General features: G+C 38.2%; 1 protein-coding gene across 1 annotated transcript in view; it reads left to right on the top strand.

Annotated features, from left to right (window-relative positions):
• The first annotated feature begins 8,536 nt into the window (after positions 1-8,536).
• The window catches only part of thsd7aa (thrombospondin, type I, domain containing 7Aa), a 486,116-nt gene continuing 480,770 nt past the window's right edge, over positions 8,537-13,882 (top strand). Inside the window, exon 1 of the mRNA XM_028817154.2 lies at positions 8,537-9,443. Within this exon, the coding sequence (XP_028672987.1) occupies positions 9,287-9,443 (157 nt within the window). The 5' untranslated portion in view covers positions 8,537-9,286. The remainder of the gene's footprint in view (positions 9,444-13,882) is intronic.

Below are 13,882 nucleotides of genomic sequence, written 5' to 3'. Positions count from 1 at the left end.
AACTAATGTGATACTGACAACTGATCAGAAGGCTTAAAACTGTTGTGTCGTATAGGTCATGATAACAGTATACATTTTTCTGGTCTTCAAAACACATATTAATGGCAATTTTTATACTAAAAACTTAACTGTAGAAATTATAATAAATTATGAAGTTATTAGCAGCCAAGAGCTGGTCTCTGAATAAACAATCAATGACATGAAACCTAGTAGCCAAAATATTTCCCAGAAAAGCAATGAAGAAGCAATAAAGCATAATTGAAACTGAATCATCAATGTTTATATGAATAGGATTAATATAATTATACCCTATATCCCACCTTCTATTTTTAGGCACTTATTCTAGTAAAATCATTGCTTTCTATGCCAATAACTGTATCAAAGAGCACAAAATTGCACAACTGTTCTTAAAGGGCAGAAATTATTATTATTATGAATAAAAAAAAAGAAAAGTCTAACATGAAGGGGTGCCTGACTGGCAGCAGGTTATCAGGAATAAGGGGAACAGATATGCACAGAGCTGGAAAATGTCCAGCACAAATCTCCAAAGGAAACAGAAAGCAATTGGTTATGCCATTGTGGGCACACAGGGACTGAGAGGGGTCAGTAAGCCCTGCTCACGTTCAATAGGTAAGGCACCCATTCAAGCAATGTTTCCCCAGGATCCTAGAAGGCAGGTGAACCTACAGATTGTAGGGCTGCCTGCCACTTTTCTCAGAGAACAAATATGACCATAGAAGGTCAGCAAACACCTGGTGGCAGCAAGGGATTCTTCCTTAACCAAGTTGCTTCTTTGGAGTTTCTTTAAGTGTGGGCAGCATGAAGGCTTCCTGATAGACCCAAATCTACCTGAAGATACTTAAATACCCAAAAGCACTATAGTATTTTCTAGCCTGAGTTCACTGTAGCAAAATTTGGAAGGTGAGAAATGGAGTGTTTGTTGTGGGCAAGTGGGCACATCATAACACCATCTAGCACCAGGAAGACCATGAGTTCAGGATCCATTTTGGGAGTAGACCATTCAGTCCAACATATGGCAAAGGCTCATCATTTCGTATACTTAATGTTGCTAAAATATTGATGTATCACAATACAAGAGTCTTCAAGATACTGCTTTCAAGTAGTATACTTGGTAATATTATGAATGTGAGTTTTGATTTCAAAATTAACTTGTATATGTGCAGATTTGGTATATTGTTATTAATTATTAATCTTATTACTGATTCTGAATGAACTAGCCATGAAGTTGAGCATGTTCTAGCATGTTGTTTGTAATAGAAATTTGACAAATTCTTTTTGTGACATTTTAGAGGAGAGGGAGCATCCTTTGTAGTCTTAGAGCAGTCGCCTCTGGTTTATATCTATTGCAATTATTTTCTGTAGGAAACAACAAATGTAAATTTAATGCAATGTATGTTTGGTAGGAAGGTAGTGAGCAGCTCTAACAGGCAAAAACAAAAAGAGGGGGTACTAGGGTGTAATCATCTTCACAATAGCTTGAAATCTATTTCTGTGTTACACTCCTTTTTGTGCTTTAGAATAGATTCAGTTTTCTCTTTTATAGTGCTCTTCATTGAGTACAGGCGCAGAGTTCTGTGACAAGTTTTCAGGTAAAATGCAAATGTACATTTTACACATTATTAAATACAGAACTAGTGCACATAAAGAAACAGAAAATAAAGTTAAAAAACTGATGAAAATGAATGAAATCCAACAATATCTGTCCATTTATTAATTGTTGAACTATGACCAGTTGACAGTGGAGGAGAGGACAAAAACTCCAGTCAGCAGCATACCTGGAGAATGTAAACCTCTGGGGAGTCTATGGTCAATTGTAGGAGAAATAAAACAAAGACAGAGTCATACATTGTCATTGTCCTGGAGACCTTGACCAGCTAGTCACCCACCCCTCCAGGGCATTCTATAGTAGAGTTTGTCCAGGCTGTCCAATCTGATAAGAACATCTTTTCATCCAATAATTCCAATGCTCCCAGATTCTGAGATGACATTTCCAAGGGCAGGACAACAGGTTGGCAGCAAAGCAATGGCACTAAGTGCCACTTCTAGATACCAAGAAAAGAAATAGAAAAAAGGAGGGTTGGTAATGATTTTTAAATATTGTATTACAGTTTTGTCCTTAAAAAGGATCAACATACCCATGTCATTGCTGTCAAGTTCTACCATAAATTTGCTGTCATAAGCAAAGACCTTCTATGCTTCTTATGTCTGTGTTGCTGAGGATGGGTTTGCGTTTCTAAATGACCACTACACATCTGGTACATGGATCAAGCCCCAGCTTCTTTTTGGAGACTCTCACTTGAATAGATGCATAAGCAATTTGGGGTAAAGAATTGAGGGGCTTGTGTTACTATTATGTGCAGTAAGGTGTCATCCTTGCACCAACATAGAATTAAATGTTAATAACCATTAATTTCTTTAATTTATATTTGCTATCCTCTGTGAGACTGGCAATGCACTACAGAATTTGAAATAACTTGTACTTATTGTGCATGTCAAATTTAATAACCACATTTTCTGAATCTAAGATAATGAATGATTATGCAATTCCCTCACAACTTTTCATCACAATTCAAAATCTTATATTCGGCTGTAAAAGTACCACAATGTTGCCTCATTTTGGCAGCTGATCAACATGGAGGACACCTGACTGTGCCAGAATCTTTACCCATTTTTATCTTTTATTCAATCTGTCATGGTATAATGAATACTGGACAGACATCTCTGCTGGCTTCAAAGTTCAAGCAACCTCTCCTGTATTTGCACAGCCCCAAAACATTTTCCTTCTTTCCTTCCAGCTTTCCTTGGTCAGAGTTTGTGGGCAATGAGTTTAGCACTCATTGACTTCTAACTGATACAGACATGACAACTCACATTTACAACTTACAACTTGCTTTGATAAAAACAGATTAGTTGGATTTTGTCACAGCAAGTTCACACTAAAATGGATACATTTCCAAACAGATATTTTTAAAATTTATTTTGGCGTTCCAAAGTATATAAATTTGAAAATATTTGGTCTTGCATAGGTGGCACGGTGGCGCAGTGGTAGCGCTGCTGCCTTGCAGTAAGGAGACCCTGCTTCGCTTCCTGGGTGCCCCCTGCGTGGAGTTTACATGTTCTCCCCGTGTCTGCATGGGTTTCCTCCGGGTGCTCCGGTTTCCTCCCACAGTCCAAAGACATGCAGATTAGGTGGACTGGCGATTCTAAATTGGCCCTAGTGTGTGCTTGGTGTGTGTGTGTGTGTCCTGCGGTGGGTTGGTGCCATGCCTGGGATTGGTTTCTGCTTTGCGCCTTGTGTTGGCTGGGATTGGCTCCAGCAGACCCCCGTGACCCTGTGTTCGGATTCAGTGGGTTGGAAAATGGATAGATGGATGGATGGTCTTGCATAGCAGTGTGGATGGAAAAAAAATAGAATTTGGAGCATTATGACAAAGGATTTTCATGTGATCGTGCAGTTGGCTTCAATTTTCTTGTAATAATTCCTCTTATGATCTCATCTTTAGTATGAGGATAGTCCTTTTCTTACTTCTCTGCATCAATTGACCTGTACTGCCTGTTTACATGCATTGTTCTTCCAGCTGAATGGTGATTGGTTCCCAACTCTTTCACACATAGATCCCGCCCCTACAACTAAAGACATAATCAAAGCTCTGTTTGATTTTGTCAGAATGAGTTCGTAACTGATTAGACTGAGTGCTGGGTATAACTACGCAATTGCAAATCATGAATGCAAGCCGCGGCTGCAACTCTGTGCAACTGAAAATCACTGTAAAAGTCAAGTAATGTGATAGGGCCTTTAGTGCGAACTAAGCCTTAGAGTTGTAGAATTCTACACCTGAGTCACCTGGGTTGCACACTACACAACACTACCCAGTAACACTCAATAGTGACTATCTACATCACTCTTAGGATTATTTAAATCGATAAAATGATGGTGAAAGTCTTGTAGTGTGATGTCAGTCTAAAAGCCTTTTTTAATTGTGACACCTGTATCGACCACTGCAGCTCATCATTTACCTTAAATTGGACTTTGGCTCTTACATTTTCAGGCACATGAATAATCTAAACAAGATATTGTGCAGCCCAGGGGCCTCATGTATAAACGGTGCGTACGCACAGAAATGTTGTGTACGAACGTTTCCACGCTCAAATCACGATGTATAAAACGTAAACTTGGCATAAAGCCACACACATTTCCACGGTACCTCATACCCTGGCGTACGCAATTTCTCCGCTCAGTTTTGCAGACTGGCGGCACCCAGCATTAAAGCAGTGCTACTGTTCCTGTGTGGTCACCCTTTCTTTCTTAGACCCACGTTCCTGACGCGGCTTTATAAATACACTGAAATTAACTGCATATTGTTTATTAGTGTAATTTTTCTGATTGTAATTAACCTGTAGCAATATAATGGTCCAGGGAATAGCCAAAGTATTCCAAATACCATAACTGCTTTAGTGTTGTTACGCTCACTGCATCTTGTTCTTCTTTCAGCTGCTCCCGTTAAGGGTTGCCACTGCGGATCATCTTTTTCCATATTACTCTCACTGCACCACTCGGAGTATTTATATCACTGTATCTGAGTGGGGAATCACAGCAGCAGATGATCGGAAAGAGAATTATCGGTATACGGTTTCAAGCACACACTACCTCAGCCACGGAAAAACGCGTCAAAGTCTTTCCTGTACGGACCTCGCGTTTCAGAAACAGTTTCATCCCAAGAACTATAAATGTACTCAATCAGTCCATCAAGTGCTCCTTATAGAACTGTTTGTACTTATAAGTACAATTGCCTCACTGTAAACTTGCACTACAGTTATAATATTGCACAACCTGCGCCACTTTATAAAGCGCGTATGATGACGATATCATTTTTAAGATGAAATGCAGCAAAATATGTTGCTTATAGTATACAGATAAAACTTTAACTTCATTTAAATAATCAGAATTGTTAATAATTAAACATGTGAGGACACGGTGCCGCAGCGCTAGCTAGTTCACGGATAGCTCCTGCCTTGCGCTGTATTATTGCTGGTGCTGACACGACACTGGAAGGATAGACGGATAGAATAATTAAACATGTACTACGAAGATATTTCAATGTTCCTTAAAAGTTTTGAAGAATCGGCGTTCTAAGCTTATAGATGGCTTAACGTCTATTACAGAGCTGATTGTGTGGCGATTGGGTATTTGGAGAAAGAAAAGTAAGGACAGGAATTGGAGGTTAGTACATTTGAAAGAGACAGTACTTCTGTAATAAATTGTTTCATTGAAGGTCGCGCATGGTGCAGCAAGCCTCTTGCGGGAGATATGAACAATCACTGTGCCACTGTATTCCCATGTTTAATAACATGCTTTCATTTCTATCATCATGAAAAAGATATCACATATACATCTCAGTATTTTAATTATTCAGAGAGCTGTAATATCACGAATGTAATCGATTCTGTGTCCTATCGGAGAAAGAGAAAGAACGGAAGCACTGTAGTGATTCACACACATAGAGCACATAGAAGATCAAACACAGAAAAAAGTGTTTAACGTCCTACTTTAGTTACAATGGGATTTGAGAAACTAGTAAAATAAATGATTTTAAAATTAAGTTTATGATGTTCTACTTTAATGACAAAATAAACTACATGATTAAAGTGGAAATTTCGAGATTAAAGTTGACATTTCGTGCTTTTTTCCCACTGTGTGCCTATTTTTTTTCTCTGTACCCTAATAAGCTTTCATATGACACTCAGACGGTCCGCTACGAGTCGCCTTTTCATACCGACTTTGATATGTGACAACTTCTTTTTTATTTGGGGCACTGTGCGACTTTGTGAACTTGAGCTTTTGAGTTTCTCCAACGCTATGTCACTCGATCAACTTTCTTTTGTTGATTATACCACTGTTTAAACCAACAAATAGTACGTTTTTCCTTTGCCTCCACTTGGTATTCGCTGAAATTCTTATATTTTCCCCCGTGCTTTTCCCATTGTCTTTTCACAGAAGGCTATTTATATCGATTTGCATATTCAAAGAGGCATAATTCTGGGAGGAGTTGAGGCGGGACAGAAGGCGCGTGCACGTGCGTTACTTTTCATGCTGATCGGGATTTATGTAGTGGAAGAACGTGAAAGTTTGTGTGCGCACAGATTCCTGCATCTGGATTTTTCTGTGCTTACGCACATTCCCACTTTTGTGCTTACGCCATGTTATAGTGTGAGTTCTACGCACGGAGTTATACATGAGGCCCCAGGTGATTACCATCACACTTAATGTATATGGAGAGGGGTTTGTATATGGAACACTGTTACAGTAGTGATCTACAGTGATTTCTGTGAATCATATTGTGGACTGTGAGCTTGGCGGGCTCTACACAGTTCTGTATTTGGAAATCTTTTCAAAAGCCCACAAATGTAAATTGAGGCACAGCCTGCAGGGCACAAAGCAAGAATCAATTCTGGCTGGAATTCCAGTCCATCACACAATGCACATGCTGGGCAAACTTCGAGTCATTAGTCAATTTAAGTTGTACATCTTTGAGATAGGAGAGAAGCCTTGAGAACTTTGAGAAACACATATAGACACAGAAAACATACAAACTCTCAGCACATATTCAGCAGCTGCTGTGCTGCTTAACTTGTTCTTCTTTTTCAAAATGCTGTAAATGTATTGAGACTTTACACTATGAAATTCATGGCAAAAGATAACTGGTAAATATAAATTGTGCCACAATTAGAAATATTTTGTTTATTTTTACATCCTAACCAAATTAAGTATGTTAATTGCTAGGGGAAATGATGATAGGGAGAATACTAGAGGATTCGCTTTTCTATGAATGGGAGTGTAATCAAAGGTTTAAAATTATCTTCTCTGCTCAATCTTACTGAGTCTATGAAACTTCATAAATATATTATTTCCATGGGATGTCCAATGCATGTCTTTGCCACATCATAGCACTTGGATTGTTTTCACATCCATCTGCTGGGAGTTTGAATATTTTCCCATTTTCCTCTGGGGATTCTGGTTTGACATATCATAGCAATATATCATTCCCCAACTGGGATGGAAGAATTGGCAAATTCTTCCCATGTTCCCAACTGTTTTCACATTATACCTCTCTCCCCAAAGATTTTCTGTTAGGTTGATTGCTGACTGTGGCGTTTGTATAGGAGTGTACCCTGTGGTAGACCGTCATCCTGACCAGGATTCAATTAAGCCTCTCAGCCGTAGTTGATAAAATAAGCTGTGGCTCAATGCAAGTCGTCCAGGCAAAGAAGCAGGTATAGCAGATGGGTGAATGGTAGCTGACTAACTTATCTGATAAATTTACCTTGAACTCACCCCGTGTTTATTTATTTATTTTTTTTCTTTAAGTTGCTCGTTTGGGCATGTTATCAAAACAGCTTCTTTGTAATGAATCCAGCAGACCCTCACAGGCAAACATTAAGACTATGAATTAAGAATTAATTGCTGCTAGAAGCACTAGTAGGTTCATTATCTCTGATGCAAAACTGCAACAGAGACGCTTGCTGAAAAAAGCATTTTGCAGACAATAAAGATGGTGTCGTAACCAAACAGATAAGCATATGTTACATCCCAGTCATAAAGCTCCTAGCCCAAATGTCTAGTTTGGCACTTCAGGGTTGGTACAAATTTGTTGGGATCATGACTCTGTGTCTCCCTTATCAACATATAATCTCTTGATTGTTGAGTGGTTTTCAGCAGCTGAGGAACTGTAATCCACCCTTGCTTATCTTTCCTAATCACAGCCGTACAAGCACTTTATGCTCTCTGAGCCCTTAATTCCCTCCTAGAGGCGTGAAAAAGGAGTATAAAACAAACAAAGATGATTCTTTGCCTTCCAGTGTTGCTAATTTGATTTTGGTGGTCACATTATTTAAACAGGTGAAGGTACAGACGTGTTTGCTCAGCCTCTCTATTAATCCGCTTTATGCAAAAGAGGTTGATTCAGGCCGGGCCTCACCAAATAACAAGCATCCCTCAGGAGACTACTGGCACAATGTTCCCTTCCTCCAGTCATAGAGGCGGTATCATTTTGTGCATGCATGAAGTGCAGGTGCAGCTATAAAATTTCCTGCTTACATGTCCCTTGAAAGATTAGATTTTTTTTTTTTTTTTGCTGTATGGATTATATTTTATTTAAAATAAAAGACTCAAATCAAATGTGAATGTACAATAGAGTGTTTTGGTTAGAAACACATTTCTCTGTGGTTAAAGCCTCCAGTAATCTAATACAGCATTTCCATGTATTTTTCCTCCTTTAGGTACTGACAAAAAAGTGCCAATGATTTCTTCGTTAAGGCTGCGTCATTAAGTGATAGATGGGACAATGCTAAGTCTTATTTGGGGGACGTGTCACTGGCAGGATGGGGTGAGTAGTCTGCATTTCATTCCATTGCTCCTTCATAAACTGTGACTTCTCTACTAATTACTATTTCACTAGATTTATGCCAAAAGCAAAAGTGATTTTTTTGCTTGGAAATTCTAACAGTTATGTACAATGATCTAGCTAACCCTCAGTGATTTGATTAGCTTACCTTACCTCTCAAATCCCTTCCTGAGTCTTTCTTCGAAAAGTGGCCGACTTTGTGCTGCTTCCTGTTTGGAAATTTCAGAAACAATTGGAAATATGATGCACTTGGTCAAATTGTGTGTAAAGGAATAAGCTTACGGGTTCTTGGCAGCCTCCACTTTTTCCCTTTCTCTTCTTTTACTCTTGTATAGCTTGTGCGGCATTCTCATTCAGCAGTGTTTCTAATGCAGTGTGTTACAGGATCTTTTCTTTTCTCCTCCCAGCTCCCCCAACACCTCCCGTCTCTCTCTCTCTCTCTCTCTCTCTCTCTCTCTCTCGCTCACTCGCTCTCCCTCTCTCTCCCTCTCTCTCCAGCTGGTGTAAATGACTATTGCTACCTCCTAGAGTCAGATAACCTGCTCAGTCAGTTGTAGCCCCCTGTGGACAGCTGTCTCTCCCGACTGATGGAAAACTGTCACTATGTGCTGAATAGAGGAGAGAGAGGAGCAACGTCAACAGCAGCCGAAGCAGGGGCTGGCAGCAGTGAAGGCTAAAGGCTCTATTGTTCCCTTGTGTTAGGCAGTTTTATTCTTTTCTACTGACAACCAACAATATAAAGCTGAGGGTGGTGACTCCTTCCGACACCATTCATGAAGGAATACTAACACCCTTAAAGACAAACACTTTTCATCCAAGGCTTTTGCCCTTTATCCTGTGGATTAAATCATCCTGCTTAAGGTATGGGTTTAAGAAGAAGGGCTACAATGCTCAGTGGTCCATGGGAGACTGCTTTCTTAGCCCCTTGTTTGTGGATGCTTGTGCTCCTGTTGTTAGGAATCTGGGACGCTGAGGCTCAGAATGAAGAAGACACCAAATCAGTGTATGTCTGGAAAACAGGTAAGCCTCTTCTTTCTCTTCTATAGGATAGTTTCACAAGAAAAGACTTAAAAGTGCATTTATCTGCAGATTAATGTGTGTATTTGCAGAACAATGTACACTATAAGTTACTGGGTCAATTCATTGTGCTACATTAAAGATTAAAAGAAGGTCAGGGTAAGATTCTCCGCAGTAGCCACTTTTCTAGCTGATGTCCCATAGACATGTACTTAGTGTAACGGACTATTGCTGAAATGTTTGACAAGTGTGCTGCTGTCATAAACATGATGAAGATAGCAGTCAGTAGCTGGAGATCTATACTTTTGTGATTTTGGTACACAATATTAAGGTGCAATACTGAAGTGAATCTAATTCAGAATCAAATGGTATACAGTACTGTATATGCTGTGACTATTTTCTTGCAGAATTCACACTTTTTAGAACAGTTTTCTCCTGAAAAGCTTAAATAGGTTGATATTAGCTTTTCCTTACTTAAATTTATTAAATGGTACTACTGATGCGGACATTCTAATGAAATATGTTTATTGTAACAGAGCAACTTTATTCTTATTGAATGTGATTCATTTCTCATTTGTTCATTAGTTTAATATATTTATTGATTTTGCCATACTGTCCTGAGATGTTTATTAGCTTGATATCGAATGTGGGATGCAGTGTGTTCAACCTGAACAAGGCAATCCCAGTGTCTTTCCACTTTACAGTGTCATGCCTATGATTTGATAACAATCTGTTTGTCAGGGTTTATTTTTTCTACAGAAAGGTCAAACTTAAAATATTAAGAAACTTGGGGAAAAAAAGCTTAAAGGTATGACTGTTTTATAATACGGTATACACTGGCATAGCTTTTAAGCAGTCGCTCAGTCTTTATGGTTGAATATTTAGCAAATGAATAAAAGCAATACAGGGTCATTGTTTGCATTTGTTAATTAAAATAAGTAAATTGCTTTGCTGGACAATCAAAATGAGAATGCAGTATTGAGTAAATTGTAACAAAAAGCATCCCTTTGATATTCACCAGAAAATATTTTGATTAGGAAGCAATAACAATGCTTGCCCTTGGGACTATAACTATACCACTATACACAACTCATTAAATGCACTGGTAGTGCCAGCATTTACTGTATGTGTATTAATCTTATGGATGAAGGCAGTGGCCAGTCAAGACTGGTTGCTTTCCTGGACAGAAAAAGTGCCCCCGGCCTCTTGCCATGGAGACAGATCAATTTACAATTACACTGATATCCTGAATTTTTAAAGAGGTTGCAGCTATCCAGCAGCTGAGTAAGGAGATTAAAAGGGAACGGATTTATGAAAGCAGAAGACAAGCCATTGCAATGGAGTAAACTGGATTGAAAGGAATTCATTATTACTATACAGAGAGTTAAGCTATGTGTAAGTAAAAAAAAAAAAAAAAAATATATATATATATATATATATATATATGATGGTGTTTTCTGTGTTAGAATAACTCGGGCATCCAAAACATTAAACAAAATTATGCAACTCAGCTTGTTTGAATTGGTATATGAGCTGTCATTTGCATTTAGGATAACAAAAATAATCATACTTTCTGGAAGTATAGTATACTTCACTACATATGGCCTCAAAGATCACCTTGATATCAAATAGGATTTAATATGTATAGAAAGTAATGAACAAGCAGTCTAGAAGCTCTGTGCTGACTAACCTGCTTTTGCTTGTCATTGATTTGTCTACCAGAGCACTTTCGTTTCTTCAACAAACTGATTGCAACACTCCCCTAGGGAAAAGTGACTTCACCTGGCAGAGGTACAGCAATAAGGAGAAAGGTTGCTCAACTACGATTGGATAATGCAGTTTCAAGTCTCACAGGGTATATCCCATTATGAAAGGCTGGTTTTAGGTATCCTTAACTGGTAAAGTGTCAAAGAAAGCAAAACTTCCCCCAGGGATTTAAAGGTTTTGCAGCATTGACTTGTTCTTTGGGGAGAAGATGCTTTTTATGATGTAATTAGAGGATATGCTCCTTTGTGGCTTATGACTGCGAGGCCTGGTTAGCATGGCCCCTTTGTTTCTGATCAGATATTTTACGTGAAATAAGAAAGAACAGAAACTTGGTAAAGGTTTAGTTTAATGATTGGATTATTAGGCTTTTGTTAAGTTCTTTATGTGAGTAATTCACCCTTAAAACATCATAATCATACACAAGCGCTTGACTCACTCTCATAGTAAATATGTTTATACTGTATATCATATTTTAGCTAGGACAATACATTGGCAGACTTCACAGGATTTGAGACTCTATTTTTTCCAGCTTGAGATGTCTTTTCATACTATATATATGTGAGTTTCCTTCAGGGATTCTGGTTTCCTGCAATGGCTCACAAACATGCTATTAAACTGACTGACAGCTCCAAATTGCTAAAGTGTGACTGTATGTTATCGCTGTTTTTTTTTTTTTTTTAGTTCCTGTAGAGGGAGTGTTGTTCCAATTTAGGATGTCCTAGCCTAGGTTTTATTTTTTCTAGAATAGACTCTGACTCTTGTCGATCCATCATTTGATATGTAGGTGATTAAAATGGAGAAGGATATCGTAAATGCCCTCTGATGGGCTGGTCCCTGTCCAGGTGTTGTCTCTGGTGATAAAAAATGGAGAAGGATTTCTTAAATGTCCTCTGATGGAGTGGTTGTCCATATGTTGTATCTTCCTTGTGCCTGCTGATTGCTGGAATAGGTTCCAGCTGTCTCGTGACCCTGCTATGGATCAGTGGGTTTGAGAAATGGATTGATGGATGAATGTCATAAATGACTTAAATTACAGTTAACAAACCCAAATATTAGTTAGGAACTCTCATAGAAAAATACTACTCAAATTGAAAATTAAAAATAGGCTTAAATAATTACATAAATTATCGCAAACGTTACAAAAATATTTGTGTATATTCCCAGACCTGATTACTCCATTGTAGAGGTGTGTCGGGGCTGGAGCATGTTCTGCAGGTCTCGGCACAAGTTAGGAAACAATTCATCACACTCATGCACACACTCACATGCGTACAATTTAAAATTAACTTAACATGTATGTGCTTCGAGATGGGGAGGAAGACTGGAGAACCTTAGAAAAGCCCATGCAGATATCAGAGAATTTCAAAACTCTTCGCAGACAATGACTAGATGATATATTTAAACTGAGAACACACAAAAATGAAAACGCATATAACTGTTTCTTTAACCAATTCAATGCAAATATTAAAGGAGCTGGTATCATTAGTGGGAATTATTTGTGATAACCACTACTGTTTAATTTGAGTTCCTTCAACGATAAAAAACTGTATTTTGAAACATCATTTATAATGACACATTTATTCACTTCTTATCATACTGGCTACTCACAAGAGAGAATTCTAGTGACCTTAATTGCTAACTTTCTCCATCTGCATCCATGTGATGAGCCCTATCTCTCATTTAGTTGTGAAAAAGGCTTCATCTTGATCAGGATTAAATCAAGTCAAATCACTGTGTCAGCTAATAGCCACACTGTTCCCATATATAGGTGACAAAATTTAATATCAGGAAAACTAATTCAAGTTTTCCATTCAAGCTGATATTAAACGCAAGCAGGGCCAGTGCGTGGGGTGAAGCAACAAGACATCATAGCATCAAAACATGGCATGTGCATGTCAAAGCTTCATATCAGTATCTGATAGTTGCGCTCATTTCTCTAGATTTTCACAGATCATATTGTGTATGTGTTAATTGTCATTTTGGAAAATGGCAATTTCTGGAAGCCTATTAAGGTGTCAGTCACTGGTGTGATGCCTGTTAAATGTCACTTAAGTTTGTACTAAATGTATTTAGTTAAAAGAGAAGAAAGGCACCTTATAGCTTGCAGGACAGTGTGAAACAGTCAAGGTTTTTAGAGAAGTGTGCAGGATGAGTGACACAGCTGAGTCTTGTTTTGCATTCAGATTTGCCATAAAACCACAGTTTCACAAATCCCAGTAAAAATATATATTTGGGTCAAACAGAAGCAGTGAAGAATTTATATATTTGTTTTGCATTGATTTTAAGGTACTGTTTTTCATGGTTTTCACATTTTCCCCAAAAAATATTATGTATTTACAATTTTGCCTGCTGTTCTAAGGATGTACTGTATCGTGGGAGTGTTTTATTATACACCGTGCATCAAAACACATATAGGTGCACTAAGTGTATCAGCTCATTCTTAGTAAGGATATACAGTATATGGGGAAATCGTGCCTTGCTTCAGATGGCATTATTTAACATGGCGGTCCTGTATGCAAGAAGGCTAATAGAGGTGTAACTTGTACAATTATTATATCAAATGTAAGTGACAGATATTTCCTTTCTCCTCTATATGAAAGATGTAGAGATAATTTGCTTTTTTTTTACTTTTTTATATTACTTAGCACTGTTTTGCACATCCCAATCCTTGTAGT

This window comes from Erpetoichthys calabaricus, chromosome 13 (assembly GCF_900747795.2).
Source record: "Erpetoichthys calabaricus chromosome 13, fErpCal1.3, whole genome shotgun sequence".
NCBI lineage: Eukaryota > Metazoa > Chordata > Cladistia > Polypteriformes > Polypteridae > Erpetoichthys > Erpetoichthys calabaricus.
The sequence above is the reverse complement of the archived record's forward strand: the minus strand, read 5'-3'. Positions and strand labels throughout refer to the sequence as shown.